The 23,559-nt window shown below is 44.4% G+C and overlaps 1 protein-coding gene across 1 annotated transcript in view; it reads left to right on the plus strand.

The window, feature by feature from the left end:
- prim2 (DNA primase subunit 2) overlaps positions 1-23,559 on the plus strand; it is a 170,665-nt gene that overhangs the window by 99,768 nt on the left and 47,338 nt on the right. Inside the window, exons 7-9 of the mRNA XM_080193236.1 lie at positions 5,273-5,340; positions 21,979-22,051; positions 22,295-22,480. Of these exons, the coding sequence (XP_080049362.1) occupies positions 5,273-5,340; positions 21,979-22,051; positions 22,295-22,480 (327 nt within the window). The remainder of the gene's footprint in view (positions 1-5,272; positions 5,341-21,978; positions 22,052-22,294; positions 22,481-23,559) is intronic.

Consider the following 23,559-nt stretch of genomic DNA (forward strand, 5'->3'; position numbering starts at 1 on the left):
CATTGGTACTCTTGGTGGTGTTTGTATTTGAAGTTGAGAGGACTGTATGATCAGGCAGTAAGGCTGATTCATACAGACTGTAGGTGGGCAATCCAAAAGACATGCCTGACGTGGCTTTGCCTAGAAAGAAAAGAAACACTTGTATCTCTGCAGCGCTTTTCACAACTTGAACAACCAGAGGCCATTACAGCCAGTAAAGTACTTTCTGAAGCGTAGTCACCTTTGAATGTCGGAAACTGAGACGTTTCTGTTTAGTGTGCAAAGTGACTAGGTCAAATGACTGAAGGTATTTTTCTTTCCCATTTAAGGAACTTATTGAAAATGTGACCTTACTAAAGATGCAAATGAAGGCAAACCAATTACAAATATTAGTTAAATCATTGTCTGAATGGTGAGATGATCTCTGCTTCAAGATCTGGTCATGATGTGGACGTGCTGGCGTTGGACTGGGGTAAACACAGTAAAAAGTCTGACAACACCAGGTTTAAGTCCAACCGATTGCTCACAAGCTTTCGGGGTTTGTCCGTTCATCAGGTGAATGGAGAGTTCTGGCCTCAGACAGAGCATATAAAGCACAGACAGTTTACAGATTACTGATTAGAATGTGAATCTTCACACCTAACCTGCTGTTCAAGTCTTAAAGTGGCCAACAATGTGAGTGGAAGGAGCACTGATCGGTTGGACTTAAACCTGGTGTTGTCAGACTTTTTACTCAAGATCTGGTGGTCATCTTTAACATTTATTTATTTACTGTCACAAGCAGGCTTACATTAACACTGCAGTGAAGTAGCTGTGAAAATCCCCTAGCCGCCAAACTCTGGTGTCTGTCCTGTTACACTGAGGGAGAATTCAGCACGGCCAGTGCATCTCACTTGTGACATTTAAGAGGCGTCTGGACAAATACATGAATAGGATGGGAATAGAGGGGTATGGTCCCCAGAAGTGTAGGGGGTTTTAGTTCAGACGGGCAGCATGGTCGGCGCAGGCTTGGAAGGCCAAAGGGCCTGTTCCCGTGCTGTAATTTTCTTTGCTGTTCTAACCCGCACGTCTTCCGAACTGTGGGAAGAAACCGGAGCATCCGGAGGAAACCCCTACAGACACGGGGTGAATATGCAAACTCCACACAGACAGTGACCTAAGCCGGGAATCGAATCCGGGTCCCTGGCGCTGTGAGGCGGCAGTGCTGCCAGCTGGAGGTTGCACCGGAATTTTCTTCCATTGGCTTTATTGAGGGTTGTTGCAGAGACCACTCGGAAATGATCTCCTGCAAGCTCCCTCCGTTCTCTGCAGATACGCTTTAGTGCCTGCCTCCTTGAAGAGAGCCTCTTACCCAGGATGAGGACCTTAACTGGAGGCGGTTTTGGGTTCGGCACCGAATGTTGCACAGCTGAGTTGAGAGGCAGGAGCACCTGTTTAGTTGGGTGACTTTATCGCATCACCAAATACTTGATGAACTGTGTAAACTTTCCTTTATCCATTGTTCAGGAAGAAGCTGTTCTGCTGTGCAAGAGGCCAAAAGCAGTTCCGGTGTGACAGGCCAGGCTTTCTCTTTGTAATAAAATTAGGGGCTGAATAGAATAGGAGGTGAAACCTTGAGTATGTTCTTGTATCTGTATTTGTTAATCTCTCTCTTCCCTGCTACCCGATAATTCTTCAAACAGTCAGTGATCCGTGCATGTTCTTCAGTTCATGTTCACTTGATTATGTCAGCAAGGTGGTGCAGGGTACAAACCACAGTCTTGCTCTGTCTTTTTCCCTGTTCAGCGCACTGTCATCTAAATGCAAATGAGAGGGTGTTTTGAATTTCTTTGGAGAAAGGCTGGGCTCTTGTGTAATATCACTGCCATTGAAGAGGGGAAGGATTCCATTTGACTGTGCTTTGCAATTTTGTGTTAAGTACGAGGCTGAAAAAATGGCTCAGAAATAGGATTTATAAATCACGGTGATTTGTCTGTTTATTGTAATGAGGTTTCTGTGAGATATGGAATTGAAGCACAGACTAATACTAGCCTTTTCGCTCCCCTTGTGTCGTTTGTGATTGTGTCTGAGGAAGAATCAATTAAATTGACTGCTGAGGAAATCAAGTTCAAGTTATTGCAGTGTCATTACAATTTTTCGGTGAGGTTCACTCAATCCGCTTAAACATGCAGTAGAGCTCTCCCTTTACACGTGCGCATTTTGTTGTGAAGTTCGTGTTTGTAAAATTATAATTGTAAAAATGCTAAGAGCAGACAGCATTGCATGGTCTGTTTTAAAAGGTGGTTTTGTTTTTCCTATATTTAGAGTGAGAAAAAGAGAGATACAGGTGCAAAACTCCTATACACAGTCTGAAACAATGCATCAGGGGCAAAAACAACAGGGTTGCTTTGGTAACAGGCATTTGAATTGGAACTTGTTTTTGAATTTAAACCAATCAGTTCGAAATCGGCATTTGAATAGCAGCGGCCTATCAAATTTGAATTTGGTGTTTTGATAACCTGTAAACCAATCCTGTTGTGGGGTTTTTGGTATGTCACGAGAGTGTAAAACCAGCACCTGGCTCCAGAAAACTGACTGCCTGCCATAGCTCTCAGCTAGAGAGAGAAAGAGACACAGACAGCTCTCAGCCAATATAACAGTCGCATTTATATCTTGAGAGAGACTCATCTCAATCGTAATAGAACAACAGAAGAACAGAAGGAAAGAAGATTGTGGAAAACTACAAAACTGGCTGACATTTGAGAATGACTAAACATTCTGTTTTTTTTTGTTCGTGAGAATTGTAATTATCTAAACAACGTTCCATTAGAATAGTGTTTTATTGGGTTTGTTAATAGGGTAGCTAACCTGTTCACTGTTAGTTAAGTAAAATAAAGTGTTACTTGTTTCTTTTAAAGAGAATGTCTCTGGTCGTTATTTTGATTTAGTCATTAAAAATTGCTGTAGGCAGATCCTACAATTTCACACACACTCTTCAATAGATTATGAAGGGAGGTACTTCTCTTGGAGTGGTTGAGTGTTAGTTCTCTGAGAGGAGATCAGCTTCCCCTTTGTAACAATTCACTGAAGCTTGAATTGGAATTGGTCACGTGTCTTTGCGTGGCAATGGGTGTCGGAAACAGTGGTCACACAGGTCTGTTTTGTTGTTGCCCATGTGGTGTAGGATATGAGATAGATGACATGAACTGGGAGCCAACATTTTGCACAGAGGGGAAGACAGCCAGTTATTGGCATCCATGTGGGGCAATGGTGCGGCTGAAGCAGGGCTCAGAAGCCCTGCAAGATAACGGAGGAGATTTAAGAAAACCATTCTGGGAGGCAGGATGTTTCCTAAGCCTTGCAGGAGAAGAGGGATGGAAAGGAATTCAGGACCCTGGTCTCAGAATCAACTGCGTCACTCTCCATCTTGATGAAAAATTGTATCAGGCTGTGCTCGCTCATCCCCATGGAATCTCACACAACTAGATTGCCAATTATTCCTTCCTCATCATCCAGTCTAGAATGGCCTGCCGTCTTCAATGTATTTGCGCCATGATTATTTGAAAAGGAAACTGTCCAGGGCAATATGGTGGCACAGTGATTAGTGCTGCTGTCTCAGGGACCCGGGTTCGACTCCAGCCTTGGGTGACTGCCTGTGTGGAGGTGGCACCTTCCCCCAGCGTCTGCGTGGGTTCCCTTCCACCATCCCGAGATCTGCAGTGTAGGTGGGTTAGCCGTGGTAAATGCGTGGGTTTGCAGGAAAAGGACGGGGTGATGGGCCTGGACGAGATGCTGTTTCAAAGAGTTGATGCAGACTTGATGGGTCAAATGGCCTCCCTCTGCACTGTAAGGGTACTGTGGTTCTAGGCTCACCAGCCAGGGGAAAAACATATTATTCACACTGCCCCTGATGAATATTGAATGGTTTAATGAGACCACCTCTCATTTCACAAAATTCCTAAGAATACAGACCCAAGCCCCGCAATCTCTCCTCACAAAATAATCTCGATCCCAGGGATTAGTCTTTTTCTAATTGGCGTATCTTGACCCTGCACTTTTTTTTTTACACCTGACGGGGAAATGGACTCTTCTCAACCTCTTACCATTGAAGAATAAACTGCTTTTCTGTGTTTTTTTTTCCCTTTTAAAGTAGATAAACTCACAATTACTCACACTGTGTTCCATCTGCTATTTTCCAACCCATTCACTTGGGCTGTTTAAGCCCATTTGAAACCTCCTTGCATTCTTCTCGCAGACTTGCTTTCCAACCTAGTTTTGTGTCGTCAGCAAATTTAGAAAGACACATTTGACTCCAACATCCAAAGAAGAGTCAAAGGGGTTAGAACGTTGAAAATAGGATCATTAAGGGGTGGTTTGAGGAAGCACTTGTGAGCACAAAGGGTAGTGCAAATCTGAAGCTTTCTTCCCCACAAAAATGTTGAGGCTACGGTGGTGAGGGCCAGTGATCAATGAACATTTTGGCACTGAGTTCACTAGATTTCTCTCAGGCAAGAGTAGCAGAATCAATGAATGAATGGAGTTAAGATACAGAGCAACTATGCTCCAGCTGAATGGTGGAACAGACTTGAAGGGCTGAATGGCTTACTCCTGCTCCTTTGCTTCTAATCATGAAGGCTTGTGTGCTTTTGAGATCTTGTGAATGGGATGTCTTGTGTCAAGACTGAAAAAGCATATTGCGCCACTGTGGGAGAGGCGAACTGAGCTCAGCTGGGGGTGGGCCAGGGGGCCAGGATAATTAGCAGCACCCTTACTGTAGACTAGCTGTCTCTGCATATACATGAAATAGTCAGCACAGACAAAGGGGATGTTTCATTTTACCAACAAGACACAGCTGAAAGTCCTTGCTAACAGCAATGAAATGTAATAAAAGACATGATTAAAGTGACCATTGGCTGAACGGGTATTCCATCCATCTACCACTAAAGATTATGACATTATCGATCGGTTGCGATTAACAGTATTGTCTCAGGCCTACCTTTTTGTATCATAACGTAAATAATTTACCAGTGTTCATGACTAGAAACAGTTCTCTTACTATAAGTTGTGCTCTATAACAGAAGCTGATTGTGCACAATTTGAGTAGAGTAGAGTGAAAAAGCCTTAGGAATTCTTCAGTTCACCTCTCCTTAGCGATCAGAAGGCAATAAAGGATCCATCGCTCGCGAACACTTGTGTCCGAATATCTTTTTAGGTCTGACACTATTTGGCGATTGTTCTTTTGCATTGATTCCTTTTGGCTTTACTGTTGTTCTGTGAATGGTGCCTTGCTAGAAAATTCTCTCTTCTTCTGCAGATTGCATCAAGATCGCTGCCGGTTATACAGTCAGATGAGCGACTCCAGCCCCTGCTGAACAACCTCAGGTAACAACTCCTTATATGAAAGATTTAAACGCAGTCATAAACCAAACGTAATCTTGTACTGATGAGAATCTTATCACTGTGACTTGCTGCGTACAAGGCCTAAGCCCAGAACACCAAAGTGAATGAATTGACTGCAAGGTTGAAGCAGGTCTCTTCAATATATACTTTCAGAAGTGGAATTGTAATATTTATCGGGGCATTTTAACAGTAGCGGAGAATTGGAAGAACGTGTTTTGTTCGACAGCCAAGCCCGACCTTTAGCTTAAAGTGGCCTAAAAAATATTACTGCAGTTTGGTGATAATGCAGGGAATATTACCTGCATGAAAATTTTTAATTTGCGGAAGAAATATTGCTTTGCTGTCCTCATCACTTCAAGGGGATTTGTGGTAACTGTGTTGTAAGAGGGAGCAGAAAGCGGTGCTGGCAGCTTTTATTGTGTTTCATCTTGAAGTTTAATATTTCAAGCTGCAGCTTTAGGGGTTCCTGATGTAAGCTGATAGGTTCCACTGTTGTGATCAGTGACTCACAGTACCCTTAGTTTGCCTTGACCCACTGTTACAAATTCGGGGGCGTGTTTATGGAGAATGGGACACTGCAAAGTTCCACTGTGGTTGCAGTTGGAAGTTTTGTCGCCACCCTACCTGATCTCGCCGCCGCTCCTTTCCATCACGCCGTCGGCCCCCTCGTTCCCGCCGCCACAATCTTCATCCCTTCACAGCCCACCCCGACAGTGCCTGGATTTCTTATCCCCCACACAGTCCTGAATCAACTGCAATATTCCTTGAATTAAATATGCGGACCACACCCCCCCCGCCAAACCCCCACCCCAGCGAACAAAGTGAGGAATTTGACGCTGCTTATTGACCTGGGAGATAGCAATGCAGTGGTGTTGTCACTGGACTAGTAATTCCGACGCCCAGGGTAATGCTCTGGGGACCAGGGTTCAAATCTCACTACGGCGCATGATGCTATTGGCATTCAATAAATATTTGGAATTGAAAATTTAATGGTGGCCGTGAAACTAGCGTCAGTTGTAAAAAGCCCATCTGGTTCGTTCATGCCCTTGAGGGAAGGGAATCTGCAGATCCTCAACCGATCTGGCCTACATGTGACTCCAGACCCACAACAACACAGTCGACTCTTGATGCTCTCTGCAATGGCTTTGCAAGCCATTCAAGGGCAATTAGGGATGAGTGATTAATGCTGACCCAGCCAGCGATACCCGCACCCCATTGAATGAATAAAAAAGGGCATTGAAATAATTTCAGTGGCTTTCTAGCAAAGGCAGGTAGACCCTAGTGTCAGGGAGATTAGCAGGGTAAATGTGTGGGGTTATGGGGATAGGGCCTGGGTGGGATTGTTGTCAGTGCAGACTCAATGGGCTGAATGGCCTCCTCCTCTCTCGGGATTCTGTGATCTGAGCTGAGCTTCTGGTTCCCATATTCTGTCCGTCAATAAGGTTGCATACTCGCATCTTTGCAATGTGGCCTATCTCTGCTCCTGCTTCCCTTTCGCTGTTGTTGCAACTGTCATTCATGCTTTTGTTACTTTGGTAACCATGACTTGGGGCTGCTGGTGTTGGACTGTGGTGGGCACGGTAAGAGATCTCCCAACACCAAGTTAAAGTCCAACAGGTGACTCACCCGATGAAAGGGCAAAAACTGCTCCAAAAACTCATGATTTCAAATAAACTGGTTGGACTTCAATCCGGTGTTGTGAGACTTCTTAACGTTGTTATTTTATCAATTGAATATTCCAGTGTTTCCTTATACAGAGGGCACCATTTCTGGTGTATGGTTACTCTACTTCCCCCTTTAAACAAGCTGAGTTGGGCAATAATCTGGTGTTATTTTCAACAGATCGTTCAGTTGTATTTTCCACTGCGCCAAATGGTAAACATTGTGACACTGCTTTCACGGAAAGTTGAAGCCTCCGAACAAACAGAGATCCCATGTCCCAGAGGCTTTTAAGAATTGTTTCCATAGTAACTCCTTATCTTCTAGCGTCTGACTGGGCGAATCTGTGACGTCTATCAATAACTAACAGCCCAACTGCCTGACAAAATTAGAAAGCTGCCACTGCAAAGTGTTTACCAATGTTTGAGGGCTTTTTTTTAGGCCAGCGTTAGGAGCTGGGAACGTGTTATGGTCAAGTGTGTACTTTCAGTAGAACAAAACACATTGGGCACGATCTTCTCCCCCGCAAAAAACTAAGTGCTCGATGGGCAGAAAAAACTCCCTTTTTTGCCATCCGTTTTTTGGGAGAGCTTTAGTTTAATGAATTTCCGGCGCTCTGTGAAGCACAGAGGCCATCAGGGGAAGCCTAATCCCACCTGAGAGGCCGGCATCAAACTGCAGAGGAGGGGGGCCGCTGTGCAAGTGCCCATAATGGTGTATGTGCGCGCCCGCCTTCCTGCAGATTACAGTTGACCCACCCACACTGCAACAGGCCGGGAAAGTTCATGCCTAATGTCCATCTTTTGGAACCCACAATATTATTTCATCTGTGGCTATGGCATGCCTACTGAAGTCATGATGTGGGAATGCCGGCGTTGGACTGGCGTAAACACAGTAAAAAGCCTGACAACACCAGGTTTTAGTCCAACCGATTTATTTGATAATACTCACAAGCTTTCGAGGGGACTGCCTCTTCTCTTCGTCAGGTGAATGGAGAGTTCTGGCCTCAGACAGAGCATATAAAGCACAGACAGACTGCCTCTTCTCTTCGTCAGGTGAATGGAGAGTTCTGGCCTCAGACAGAGCATATAAAGCACAGACAGTTTAGAGATCAGTAATCTCTAAACTGTCTGTGCTTTATATGCTCTGTCTGAGGCCAGAACTCTCCATTCACCTGACGAAGAGAAGAGGCAGTCCCCTCGAAAGCTTGTGAGTATTATCAAATAAATCGGTTGGACTAGAACCTGGTGTTGTCAGACTTTTTACTATGCCTACTGAATACAGCCTTGAAGCATTGGATTGGCCAATCCAAAGAGCAAAGTCTATTTGTTGAGACATGGACGTGTTTATTTCCTTGCGTATGGAGGCGAATGTACGTTGAATGCCAAAACCATGCCATTCTTGCAAACTGAGCTGCCCCAGTTTTTATCCTCTGTACTCACAAGCTGTCCCCTACCACCCCTCTTCAACTCACCCTTTCACCATCTCCTGCATTCCTTTCTTCCCCATCTGTTTATCCCACCTCCCCCCCATCTGTTTATCCCACCTCCCCCCCATCTGTTTATCCCACCTCCCCCATAAATGTAATTCGCCACATGTTCCACGTCCTAATAACTCTTTGGCAAAGATGTTTCTCCTGATTAATCTGTTGAATTTACTTGTTGTTGCCTTTATTAGTGATCATCTAATAATTTTGATCCCTTGTTTTGGTCTCCCACATAATTGGAAAGATCGTTTTTGTTAAATTTAAGTTTTTAAGTTTACTTATTAGTGTCATAAGTAGACTTACATTAACGCTGCAATGAAGTTACTGTGAAAATCCCTAAGTCGCCCCACTCCGGCACCTGTTCAGGTACAGTGAGGGAGAATTCAGCATGGCCAATGCACCTAACTAGCACATTTTTCATAGAATCCCTACAGTGCGGAAGGAGGCCATTTGGCCCATTTGCGTCAGCACCGACCATGATCCCACTCAGTCCATATCCCCTTAACATCAGCTATTTACCCTGCTAGTTCCCATAACACAAAGGGGCAATTTAGCATGGTCAATCAACCTAACCCGCACATCTTAGGAGTGTGGGAGGAAACTGGAGCACCTGGAGGAAACCCATGCAGCCAAGGGGAGAATGTGCAAACTCCACACAGATAGTGACCCATGGCCGGAATCGAACCTGGGTCCCTGGCACTGTGAGGCAGCAGTGCTAACCATTGTGCCATTGTGCTACCCTTCTCTACATCTACCCTACTAAGCCCTTTTATAATTTTAAATTTAGCTGCTTAATGTAGTCTTTCTAGGCATCTATGTGTCAGCTTACTATGAGCGGTTTTTATCCAAATACCAAAATAATAAATCATTCCCTGTTCCAAATATTATTGGTTTAATTTGCATTCCGCAAGTTCTGCATGACACATTTTGATTTGCTTTGCATGGAAAATGCACTGATTTCAAAGAAAGAAGTAGTCGTCCATTCTCTTCATTTCATGTTACCACCTGCTTTCATTGTAGGCAGTTTAATATGTCTGGTTGTGATGATCGCGCTTACACTTTTTAAGAGATTAGTCCTTGTTTCCGTGCTAGATACGGGTCGCAGTCATGTTATTATGGACGCTGTCAATAATCTGATAGAAGATGGAGCAGTGTGATTCCCAGCAAAATACTCAAACACACCTGTATAATGAAGGCAAAATATTGCAGGTGCTGGAATCTGAAACAAAAGCAGAAAATGCTGGAAAATCTCAGCAGGTCTGTCAGCATCTGTGGAGAGAGAATAGAGCCAATATTTCGAGTCTGGATGACCCTTGGACACTTTTAGCACCTTTGTCAACCTTCGCCATCACCATTTACATTCCCTTTGTCCAGTTTTAGCCACCCTCCCACTCATAGCTTAAATCTTGTCTTATTTTCTTTTGCGCTCAGCTCTGTTGATGAGTCATGCAGACTCGAAACATTGGTTCTAGAAACACATCTGTCTGCCTTAAAGGACATTAAGAGAATCAGTGCATCAAGACCTGAAAACAAGATAGCATGCAAACTTTTCTGATCTGGAATGACAAGGCTGGCAAGAAGCTGAAATGTTCTTTCCCTGAATCAGAACCTTAGGTTTGTCCAAATGGACAAGGAAGAAAGACTTGACGTAACTTCCTTTCACAAACTCCGGGTGCTCCAAGATGTTTTGCGGCCAATGAAGTACATTTTGAAAAGTAGTCACTGTTGTAACGTTGGAAATATGAAACCAATGTGTACAGCACAATTTAATAATGACTAGATAATCTGTTTTTAATGATGTTGACTTGAGGGATAAGTGTTGGCAGTGTGCAAGTGAGATGCTTAAGAGGCCAGAATTAGAGGAGATCAGATATCTGAGAATTCGGAGGCTGGTAAATTAAGTTAGCTTTCCCCAAACTGGGCTAATTGCCTGGGAAACAGACATTACCCCAGTCTGGTGAAATCGACTGGGCCGTTGGATTCAGTTCACTGTGAGCTCACAGAGACAGATGAACTTGGGTCCTCTTAGTTAGCATGAAGTGGATCTTGCATGCCCTCTTACATTGTCCCAGGTCACAGAAGGTTTGATAGAGTCTACATTGGAGTTTGTTTTGAATGTGACTGTTTTTAACCCTCCTTCAAATGTTCCCTGGTTTTCGGACAATGGGATGGCAGAGCGAGAAGGTCACAACAACCAGTGAGGTGAGGTTGGTCATCCTAGTTTACATATATCTCAGGGAGTCTGGTTGAAACGGAGGGAATACACAACCATAATTTCTCTTGGCTGAGTACCTCCTGATGGGTTTTGGGTTATGACTATTCCATTGTAAAGTTTGAACCTCTCTATTCAATATGAAAGAGGATTTGGTTCTGTTTTAGGGTCATGATGACTTCCCTATTGTTAAGGTGAAGTCCCCCTGTTCGATATGCGAGACAGTTCTAATATGTGTTCCTGTTGGCTTGACTTGTGATAACCTCATGGAAGCAGTTTCGTGTTGTAATTACTTTAAAATGCCCAGTTTTAAGCTGAGCATGATTTCTTAGGCCTTGTCCATTTGAGCAGAGTTTCCTTGTGTAGATTGTGGTTAACACACCTCTGTGAGGTGCTAGTTCTTGGAGAAGCTGGCCTAACCCTATGAAAATTGCAGAGAATGGGACACGCCTGTCTCAGCAATGGAGGCAGGCAAGTCAGGAGTTGAAGGGCACGTGACCCAAACCAGCCGGCAACCGCTATTCACTTGTTAGAGTCTAATTATCATCATTACGTTCCCAGAAACATTTCTTCATAGAGTCCATAGAATACCCACAGTGCAGATGGAGGCCATTCAATCCATTGAGTCTGTGCTGACCACAATCCCACCCAAGCCCTATTCCCATAATCCCATGCATTTACCCTGCTAATCTCCTGACACGAAGGGGCAATTTAACAAGGCCAATCCACCTTACCGACACATCTGTGGACTGTGGGAGGAAACCCGACACCCGGAGGAAACCCGTGCAGACACAGGGAGAACGTGCAAACTCCACACAGACAGTGACCCAAGCCAGGAATCGAATCCAGGACCCTGGCTCTGAGAGGCAGCAGTGCTAACCATTGTGCTACTGTGCCCTATGCTCCTATTTAAGAGTAGATGCAAATTTCTGTTAGGATTCTACTTTGATCAGACTGTGGAAGTGCTGAAAGTTTGCTTGCGAGTTGTGTTTCAGTTCGCCTCAATAGTCCTTCATGTTGTTATTATTTAAAATGCTCGGATGTTCATTGAACATGTGGTGTTAGTGTCATCAGTGTTCCTTAACTGCTTTGATTGTTTTGAAAGGCTGGAAGAGAATTGTGCAAATTATCCCGAGATCCAATGTTGGAAAAATAGTGACTGTTTAATCTTGTCCTCTCTTGGTATACCGGTTTAAACTTGAAGCAATTATCAGAAGTTCAAATGGAATACATATATCACTGTTCCCAAAGGATGGGAACATATTCAGTGCCACTGGAGAATCGACCTCTTAAAAGCCCTTGAAAATATTGTTGATTACACTAATAGCCGCTTTTAGAAAGTATTGTAACAAGCTATGATGCTGCATAAAACACTTAGACACAAGCTGGCAGCAGAGGAGGGCAGTGATTTAATCAAACAAATATCGTGATGGACATTATCTCATCTATTTGCATTGTTGTTTTATTTCTAATGTTTATTTATTTATTTAGTGTCACAAGCAGGCTTACATTAACACTGCAACGCAGTTACTGTGAAAATCCCGTAATTGCCACACTCTGGCGCGTGTTCAGGTCACACTGAGGGAGAAGTTAGCATGGCTAATGCACCTAATCACATCTTTCGGACTGTGGGAGGAAACCCAGGCCGACACGGGGAGAATATGCAGTTCGCCACAGACAGTGACCCATGCCGGAAATTGAACCTGGGCCCCTGGCGCTGTGAGGTAACGGTGCTAGCCACTGTGCCACCCCATGTTACAGAATTATAGAATCCCTACAGTACAGAAGGAGGCCATTCAGCCCATCGAGTCTGTACCAACCACAATCCCACCCAAGCCCTATTCCCGTAACCTCTCACATTTACCCTGCTAATCCCCGTGACACTAGTGTCAATTTAGCATGGCCAATCAACCTAACCCGTACGTCTTTGGACTGTGGGAGGAAACTAGAGTGTCCAGAAAAAACCCATGCAGGCACGGGGAGAACGTGCAAACTCCACACAGCCAGTGACCTGAAGCTGGGATTGAACCTGGATCCATGGCACTGTGATGCAGCAGTGCTAACCACTGTGCCACCTATGAGCATTTACAGTAACAAATTTAGGCAAAATACTCAAGTTTTACCCTGTAACCATTTGTCATTTGAGACTGTACTTGAGGCCTGGCCATGCCTTATCCTGATATTGACATTGTGGTGAAGGCATTTTCTTGATGTAGGTATATAGACAGTTTTGTTGTCTGCAGTAAACTATTTTTAACTGCTGATAAACTGGGCATTAAATTGAGAACATTTCCAAGTCATGGTGATGGCATCACTAACCATCAGTGCAATTGAGTTTATGCATCGTCGTCATGCTTCACATGTTCAAATTGATAGATTTTTTGTTCAGTAAGGATGCTCAGGCAGGTGGGACCAAGGTGGCTAAATTTAGATACAGCCCAGATCAAATTTGTTAACGAAACGAGACTGGAGGCGCTGAATAGGTGAATCCTATTCTTATGTTGCTATTTTGACACAACGTGCATGTTTAAAGATTTGTCCATATCAATCCAGCAATTCAAAGTTGAAACATGAGTGTTATTTTGCTTTTTCACTTGATTTGGACTATTGTGTCCATTGATCCAAGAGCTTCCCTGTGGACATTACAGTGCCCCAACACTGGACGGAATATCCCTATTCCGCCTGCCACGGGAATCATAGTGAGTGGGACAGAAAATTCAGCAGACTGTGCAAAAGTCTGACTTGATTTGTTTTAACATGTACATTAGTATACAGTGATAAGTATTGTTTCTTGCGGCTGTACAGACAAAGCATACTATTCATAGAGTACATAGGACATAAGGAAAGTTGAGAGTGCAGAATGTAGTGTTACAGTCATAGCTAGGATGCAGAGAAAAATCAACTTAATGCAAGGTAGGTCCATTCAAAAGTCTGACAGCAGCAGAGAAGAAGCTGTTCTTTGAGTCGACTGGTACGTGACCTCAGACTTTTGTATCTTTTTCCCTCACAGAAGAAGGTGGGAAAGATTATGTCTGGGGTGCGTGGGGTCCTTGATTATGCTGGCTGCTTTGCCGAGGCAGCAGGAAATGTAGACAGAGTCAATGGATGGGAGGCTGGTTTGCATGACGGACTGGAATATGTTCACAATTCTTTGTAGTTTCTTGTGGTCTTGGGCAGAGCAGGAGCCATACCAAGCTGTGATACAACCAGAAAGAACGCTTTCTATGGCATCTGTAAAAGTTGGTGAGAGTCGTAGCTGACATTCCAAATTTCCTTAGTCTTCTGAGAAAATAGAGGCGTTGGTGGGCTTTCTTGACTAGTGTTGGCATGGGAGGGGAACCAGGACATGATGTTGGTGATTTGGACACTTAAAAACTTGAAGCTCTTGACCATTTCTACTTCGACCCCATTGATGTGGACAGGGGCATGTTCTCTTCTATGCTTCCTGAAGTTGATGACAATCTCTGTTTTGTTGACATTGAGGGAGAGATTATTGTTGCTGCACCAGTCCACCAGATTCTCTATCTCATTCCTGTACTCTCTGTCTGAGATCTGACCCACTACGGTGGTGTCGTCAGCAAGCTCGAAAATTGAATTGGAGGGGTATTTGACCACACAGTCATGGGGTATAAGGAGTATAGTAGGAGGCTGAGAACACAACCTTGTGGGGCACTGGTGTTGAGGATGATAGTGGAGGAAGTGTTGTTGCCTATCCTTACTGATTGCGGTCTGAGTTAGGAAGTTCGGGATCCAGTCGCAAAGAGAGGTGCAGAGGCCCAGGCCACGGAGTTTGGAGATGAATTTCCTAGGAATAGTGGTATTGAAGGCTGAGCTGTGGTCAGTAAATAGGAGTCTGACATAGATGTCTTTGTTCTCTTGTTGTTCCATCTTGCTCTAACCACATTAGAGCACTGTCCAAGGGGCAGTTGTGTTACAGGTAATCAATGTAAATGTTTGAACATTCCTGGTATTTATTCTTGCAAGAGAGTAACTCTTTAGAATCGTTAGAAATTATAATCATCTCAGTATTTGTTTGCTATTTCAAATCCACCAAAGGAGATTTAAAATCATCAGGGAAAAAATAATAACCCTCAGAGATAAAACTGATTGCGGTTGAAATATGTGCTTTCCTCCATCCTAGGTAACTGAGTTATTTTCTCCTTATTATATTATTGGAAGGAGTTCTTCATTTCCACCCAGTTTGGGAGAAAAGATCCAAGTTATGTGATTCCTGGTCTGCTGAGTATTGTCGTGTGTTCATGGGTCTCAGTTCATGGGATACTGTACTCACGATAGACTTTAGATAGTCAACATCTTCTCCTATAGGTAGGGAGTCTAAATCTACAGGGCATAGATTTAAGGTGAGAGGGGAAAGATACAAAATGGCCCAGAGGGGAAATTCTTTCACTCAGAACGTGTTGAGTGTCTGGAACAATCTATCAGAAGCAGTAGTAGAGGTGGGTACAATTTTGTCTTTTAAAAAAAACATTTAGACAGTTACATAGGTCAGACAGGTGTAGCGGCATATGGGCCAAATACGGACAATTGGGGGTAGTGATTAAAAACTGGGTGGCATGGACAAGTTGGGCTGAAGGGCCTGTTTCCATTATGTAAATCTCCACGGCTCTGTGACTGTCAAAGCCTACCTCAAAACAGAAACTAACTTCCAACGAAACTGAAGAGGAAGCAAAAGCGGCATTTAACTTCCAAGTCTGGAAGGAAATCAAGAGCAAGCTGAGGTTGGGAATCAAAAGTGAATTTAGTTGAGAGGTATATACAAGGACGCACTCTGCGGTGGTAGCTGCTGAGTCCATTGGTGCAGCTCAGTCAAGCTGAAGAAGACGCGAGGAGAAGAGGCTGGATGGATCCAGAAGCTGGAGAATAAGCAAAGAGGTTGAGTTGTTGCAGCTGTTTTTTGCGACTTGAATCTGACAGTGGTGGGCCTAGGTCATCCAGAGTGAGCAGGCTCTGTGGACATGTGTCACTTGCGGGGAAAGCCATGACTGTGGAACTTGAGGTTGATTGTGTGCTGCTGTCGGCCGGGGGAACAGGTAGTATTTTAATGTTTGCATTGTTGACTCTTGTAAAGATTCTTCTGTTTTAAATCACGAAATCCTGCAGCAATTAACTGGAATTTCATATATCTACTTTTAAAAAAGGTTAGTGGTATCTAATGAGATCCAAACGCTGCTGAGTCAGAGGTTTAGGTACAAGCTCCACTTGCACAGACTTGTATAAAATCTAAGCAGGCGTTCCGCTCCAGTATTGAGGGAGTGTGGCACTGCTGTGGTGCCATGTTTTTGGATGAGACGTTAAACCATCTTCCTGTCTGCACTCCCTCTCTCGAATGATCTCACAACCGCTGTTTTGAAGTAAGATAGGAGAGTTGTGCCTTGTACATTCGCCAGTATTAGTTCCTCAATCGGCCATCACAGACAAAATTACTGGTTATTACCACATTGCTGTTTTGAGAGAGTTCCTTGGGTGCAAATTAGCAGCTGTGATTTCTGCATCACACCACTGACTGCACTTTAAAAAAGGGCTTATTTGCTGTAAACGTGAGGTTGTGCAATGCACTGCATATAAGTGCAAGTCTTTTTGAGCAATCTGCTGACAATTTGATATACCACGCATTAGGAATCAGAGAGGGAGAGAATCTTAGAATCGGGAAATGTCTGCTATTCTTGTTGTGCCTGTGTCCAAATCGTTTAGATAAATGGATATTAAAAGAAGTCCACGTCCAGGAGAACAGCACTACTCGTGCACATCTTGCAATCGATCCAGTTATATCCATCGTGCAAACCAGCCTCCCATCCACTGACTCTGCCCACACCTCCCGCTGCCTCGGAAAAGCCGCCAGCATAATTAAGATCCCCACGCACCCCAGATGTTCTCTCTTCCACTTTCTTCCATCGAGAAAAAGTTTTAGAAGACTGAGGCCACATAGAAACCGCCTCAAGAAGAGCTTCTTCCCTGCTGCCTTTTGAATGGATCTACCTCCCGCTAAGTTGATCTTTCTCTACACTCTCTAGCTATGACTGTAACATTACATTCTGCACCCGCTCCTTTCCTCCTCTATGAATGGTATGCTTTGTATAGCACGCGAGAAGCAGTGCTTTTCGCTGTGTACTAATACATGTGACAATAATAAATCAAATATCTCCTTCAATACCATGCGGCTTAATTTTCACATTGTCTTTTATGTGGCACTTTTTGAAATTCTGAAAATCTTTTATGCATTGCCTTCATAAATTGCAAACTTGAGGGCAAAAATTGTCTTTGTTGTTGTCTGTGTTCAACTGATTTGAGACTTTGTTGTACTGCGTGAATTTTCGATATGAATGTAAGTTGTACTGATGGAGGACTGCCGCTGTAAAATATGAGAGAAGCCAAATGGAAGGGGTTTGTGAAGGCTGATGCGACTCCTCTTTAGAACTGAGTTTTTAACCACATGGTCGTGAAGATGGCCTCCATGGGAAGGGGAATGTTTGCTAATTTTAAGGACACATCGAGCTCAAGAGACTGGGAACTCCTTTTCAGATGGTTTCTCATAGAATCATCGGCCAAAAGGCCTCCTGCTGCACAACAGGGAATCTATCAAACCTGCACCCACAACACTCCCACCCGGGCCCGATCCACATAACCTTGCTTTACCCTGCTAATTACCCTGGCAAGGGAGCAATTTAACATGGTCAATCAACCTAACCAGCACATCTTTGGACCGTGGAGGGAACCGTAGCAGCCAGAGGAAACCCATGCAGACAAAGAACAAAAGAACAAAGAACAACCCAGCCCAGGAAACAGGCCCTTCGGCCCAACGAGCCCGCGCCACTGCATCACCCTACACCTATTCTACCCTGCATGTCTACGAATGGAACCCCTAACTTAGCCAGATTCAGGGGAGAATAGTGTCAATTTGGTAAAACCAATCAGCCTAAGAGCACATCTTTGGGGTGTGGGAGGAAACCGGAGCACCCGGAGGAAACCCACGCAACCACAGGGAGAATGCGCAAACTCCCACAGACACAGGCCCAAATCCATGTATCTGCACAGCTAGCAGTGCTAGTCACCGAGCTGTTGCAGCGCCCGTCTACCGGTCCAGGATCAAGCATACACACCGACACGAAGTACTAGGCCACTCCCGGAACTTCCAAGGGCAGCCCACGCACGACCCACCGTGTGCATGCCCCTCGTTTGACACGAGGTGGACCTCCACCTGCGGAATAAAAAGGCAAAAACGTTAATCTTACAAGCCTGCTTTTCCGGTGTCTCCAGACATGGCGAGAACGTGCAAACTCCACACCGACAGCGACCTGAGGCCGGAATTGAAGCCAGGTCCCTAGCCTTGTGAGGCAGCAGTGCTAACCACGGTGCCACCCATTGGAAATGTACCAAATACTGGACCTAAAATGCAAGTCAGATTGGACTGGAGTTGGTCAACCAGAGGGCCGTTTTCTGTACATTGCTTTAGTCTATTAAGACAAGAAATTAAAGCAATGTTGTGTGTGTGAACCCTCCCATTGTAATGCACCGTGAGCCCATGTTATTGTGCTGGACCTGCCGATGAGAAGGGTATTACAAATGTGCAGTACAGACTAAACATTTCAGTTCTCAAAAATAGGGAGGCATATTTCACTGCAAATTATAATTTGATCATTGCCACTTCTTAGTCATAAATTATTTTTGCACATCTTCGAGCTGTTCAGTTTCAATATTTAAGTGATGTTTCTCTAGGAAAGAAATGATATGGGAGAAATGTTCAGCAGCAGATTTAGCAGCACTCAACCTTGAAGCGCCTAGAAGACAAAGACACCGATGTCAGATTCTTATTTAGTGACTTGAGCTCAGCCCTCAACACCATTATTCCTACGAATCTCATCTCCTAACTCTGTGGCCTGGGCCTTGGCACCTCCCTCTGTGACTGGATCCATAACTTCCTAACTCTCAGACCACAATCAGTAAGGACAGGCAACAACACCTCCTCCACAATCATCCTCAACATCGGTGCCCCACAAGGCTGTGTTCTCAGCACCCCCCTGTTATACTCCTTTATATACCAATGACTCCAACTCAATTTTCAAGTTTGCTGATGACACCACTGGGTTGGATGTCAAACAATGACAAGGCAGAATACAGGAATGAGATAGAGAATCTGGTGAACTGCTGGGGTGACAATAATCTCTCCTTCAATGTCAACAAAACAAAGGAAATTGTCATTGACTTCAGGAAGTGTAGTGGAGAACATGCCCCTGTCTTCTTTAATGGAGACGAAGTAGAAATGGTCAAGAGCTTCAAGTGTCCAGATCACCAACAACCTGTCCTGGTTCCCCCTTGCGGACTCTATAGTTAAAAAAGCTCACCAGCCCACTCTACTTTCTCAGAAGACTAAGGAAATTTGGCATGTCAGCTACGACCCAATTTTCACAGATGCACCATAGAAAGCATCCTTTTTGGATGTATCACAGCTTGGTACGGCTCCTGCTCTGCCCAAGACTGCAAGAAGTTACAAAGGGCCGTGAACGAAGCCCAGCCCGTCACTCAAACCAGCCTCCCATCCATTGACTCTGTCTACACTTCCCGCTGCCTCAGAAAAGCCAGCCAGCATAATTAAGGACCCCACACGCTCTGGACATTCTCTCTCTCTCTCTCTCACCTTCTTCTGTTGGGGAAAAGATACAAACGTCTGAGGTCACACATCAACTAGTCAGCTTCTTCCCTGTTGCCATCAGACTTTCGAATGGACTTACCTTAAGTTGATCATTCTCTACACCCTGGCTATGACTGTATCACTACGTTCTGCACTCTCTCCTTCTCCATGTGCACTTTATGAAGGGTATGCTTTGGCCGTACAGCAAGGAACAATACTTTTCACTGTACAGAAGTCCATGTGACAATAATAAATCAAATCAAATCAAAATCAAAAGGCTGCTGTTCAAAGGAATGGCAGTGATTGTTATAATTTGAAATTGTTAAGCTCCAATAAAATCCAGAAAGCTGTAAAATGTCGAATTGAAAGGCTGGCGGCGGGATTCTCTGGTCCTGCTGCTGTCGGTGGGAATTCCAATTGACGTTACCCCACGCCGTTAACGGAAGCCCCCGGATGGGAGTGCGCTGCTGATGGGACCGGAGAATCTCACCGGTGCAAAGGGTTGGTGAATTGTAGATGAGGTACTGCTCCTCGAGCTTCTGTTGTGTTTCACTCGAGCAGCGCAAGAGGTGGACGGCGGAGCAGTCCGTGTGGAGCGCAGAATTGGCAGGCGTCTGGAAGCTTGAGGTCGTACTTCCTGAAAGATGTGCAGGCTGGGTGCATTGGCCATGCTAAATTCTCCCTCCTGCGGTGTACCCGGACCGGCACCGGAGTGTGGCGACTAGGGAATTTTCACAGTAACTTCATTGCGGTGTTCATGCAAGCCGACTTGTGACAATAATAAACAAACTTTAATGATGTGAGTGACGCGTTTTGCACAGCGTTGACCTGGTCTGTGCTTGGTCTGTCCGATGGAGACTGCATTATCAGTAATGCCTGCAGTAAATTAAATTGAAATAAATAGGTGTTTGTTTCAGATTTTTTTTAAACATGCACAATATTTTGAACTTCCTTCAGATATTTTCAGAGACCCAAACTTTTTTTTTGCGCTTAATAAAACTTAGACACTGTGTGACACTGGTGGGAGAGCAGACAGATCTTTAAATAGTGTGTTTGTCTTTACAGTGTGTCGCCTTGGTTTAATCTGAAATCTCGGTGAATGGCTCAGTACTTTCAGCTAACTGGGACTTACTTCAAATTGACAGGGGCACGTAATTAAGGGATATTTGTATCTGACTGTTGAAACTCTGCAATGCCTTGCTGTCAACAGGGTCTGCGAGTGCGTCGCACCTCTGGCATCAGATTCGGGGGAACAGAGCTGATTAAGAGACACTGTTTCAGGTAGCAATCTGAGCTGATCATACCATATTCCTTTCATGGCAAGAGCAATAAGCAATGGAGTGTGAAAAAGCACAGCATGAGGGCAACTTCTTGGACTTCAAAGGGTCTCCTCGTTGCCTTGTACCAAAGAATCTTGAGAAGTTGCAAGCTCTTGAGTAAATTACTTTGCGGCAACTGTCGGGGAAAAAAAACGTAACCAGGGTGTTCATTATTTCCAGCAGCAGCTGCTAAGGTCAAAGAATTGTTGCCTCCTGTTGTTCGTGCCCACTTTGGAAGCAGTTTTGTTAGTCAGTCCATATGGTTGTCTGGGCTGTTAATAGGAATCAAAACCAGACGTCCAAACCTTTGATGGTAGCATTGTCTATTAAGTAATGAGTTGAAATGCGTGGGAATAATCAGGGAATTGCAATGAAAGTGCGCTATCCGACAGCCTGGAGAGCAAATTAGCAGTGTGTGTCAAACTAACGCCATTTGACAGCAAGGGAACTGGTGCAAGTGGAGTTGGATCTGTTTGATTAACTTTTCAGGATGGTTTGAGTGGAAAAGAAAATGCACAGATACACACACAACTTTTTTTTTAAGAACAGATTTTTTTTTGTTTTGTTTTTATTCCAATTCAATCAGATCGAGTCCAATTCGGAGTCTCAACAAGTTGAGGCATTCCTGATCCAAGCTGGCAAGACAGGGCTCCCACCTCCTGTCTCGGGCTTGACCTACATGATCCAAGCTGACTGGAATAGGCATAGCTCCTTCTCCAAGGGTTGATCTCATTTGCATCTTAGCCAAAAGGCCGAGTTGCTGCTTTTAAAAATAGCTTCAAATGAAGCTAAAATGAGACGTAATGACTTCAACCAAGCACAGCATGTCACTGGTCGAGGTAGTGTTTTGTTCTCCCTCTTTAGCATTATGATGTATTGGTGGAGACGTATTGTAACAGGTGGTTTGCAATAAGCACAAAAGAAGAATCTTAACAGTACCACCCCCGTGACAAGTCATCGAATCCCTGCAGTGCAGAAGGGGGCCATTCGGCCCATTGAGTCTGCACCGACCACAATCTCTCCCAGGCCCTATTCCCTTAACCCCATGCATTTACCCTAGCTAGTCCCCCTGACACAGAGGGGCAATTTAGCATGGCCAATCCACCTAACCCGCACGTCTTTGGAGTGTTGGAGGAAACCCACACACACGCAAGGAGAATGTCCAGACTCCGCACAGACAGTGACCCAAGCTGGGAATCGAACCCGGGTCCCTGACGCTGTGAGGCAGCCGTGTTAACCACTGTGCCACGATGCCATCCATTCACGCGGTTTCTAATGAGCCTTCTTTCCCTTGCAGCCATGCGTATGTTGGGCAGGACTATAGCATTCAGAAGAATGTTGGGAAGATTTCATTGGAGCAGATTGACAGTGTAAGTGCCGACTCTGTTTCTATTCTGTAAATTTCTCCTGCCTCTGAGTTGTATGGCGGTGTTAATAATGCCGTACTTGTATTGGTGACGCATACTGGTACGTCGGAATCCGGTAAAAGGATGTGAGAAAACTGATTGGGTCATGATGTAGACTTGTATAGTTTACCTCAGAATAGCAATCCACAAAAACAGTCTTCCGTTTGACGTTAACCTCCATTTCAAATACTTTCTGATGCGTTTCAGCTGGCTGCCAAATCGTATCCGCCATGTATGCGGCAGTTACACAAGGCTCTACGGGATAACCATCACCTGAGGCACGGTGGCCGTATGCAGTATGGGCTTTTTCTCAAGGGGATAGGCCTCACCTTGGAACAGGCCTTGCAGTTCTGGAAGTCTGAATTTATCAGGGGCAAGGTGGACCCAGATAAGGTAATGAGAGTACAGATTTCATCAAGTCACTTCCCCATGTTGAATTGTCATCAGAAGGCAAGAATTGTTGGTCATTTTTCAAGTTTGTGCCATTTCTTTAAATTTTGCAATGATCTATTGATGTCTCTTGCATGTTACTATGAAACATGGCAAAATTTGCTTCGCTCATGAATTTTCCCGATTTGCACGTGTACTGGCAAAGTGGACTTGGGTTTTTCTAAAGTTACAGTAGATTAAGGTGAGTCAATGGCCTATTGGATTTACCACTGGACTATTAATCCTGAAACTCAGCTAAAGTTTGGGTTCGTATCTTGCCATGGTAGATGGTGAAATTTGAATTCAATAAAGAAGTATCTGGAATTAAGAATCTACTGATGACCATGAAGCCACTGTCGGAAAAACTCATCTGGTTCGCTAGTGTCCTTTAGAACATAGAACATAGAACATTACAGCACAGTACAGGCCCTTCGGCCCTCAATGTTGCGCCGACCTGAGAAACCAATCTAAAGCCCATTTAACCTACACTATTCCAATAGCATCCATATGTTTTCCAATGACCATTTAAATACCCTTAATGTTGGTGAATCCAATACTGTTGCAGCAGGGCATTCCATGCCCTTACTACTCTCTGAGTAAAGACTCTACCTCTGACATCTGTCCTATATCTATCACCCCTCAATTTAAAACTATGTCCCCTCGTGCTAGCCATCTCCATGCGAGGAAAAAGGCTCTCGCTGTCCACCCTATCTAATCCTGTGATCATCCTATATGGCTCTATTAAGTCACCTCTTAATCTTCTTCTCTCTAGCAAAAAGAGCCTCAAGTCCCTCAGCCTTTCCTCATCAGACCTTTCCACCATACCAGGCAACATCCTGGTAAATGTCTTCTGCACCCTTTCCAATGCTTCCACATCCTCCTTATAATGCGATGACCAGAACTGTACGCAATACTCAAAAGTGCGGCCGCACCAACGTTTTGTACATGACCTCATGGCTTCGAAACTCAATCCCTCTAACAATAAAAGCTAACACATCGTACATCTTCTTAACAACCCCAGCAACTTGTGTGCAAACTTTCAG

This window comes from Carcharhinus amblyrhynchos, chromosome 7 (genome assembly GCF_965287045.1).
Source record: "Carcharhinus amblyrhynchos chromosome 7, sCarAmb.v2.hapA, whole genome shotgun sequence".
NCBI classification, from domain to species: Eukaryota; Metazoa; Chordata; class Chondrichthyes; order Carcharhiniformes; family Carcharhinidae; genus Carcharhinus; species Carcharhinus amblyrhynchos.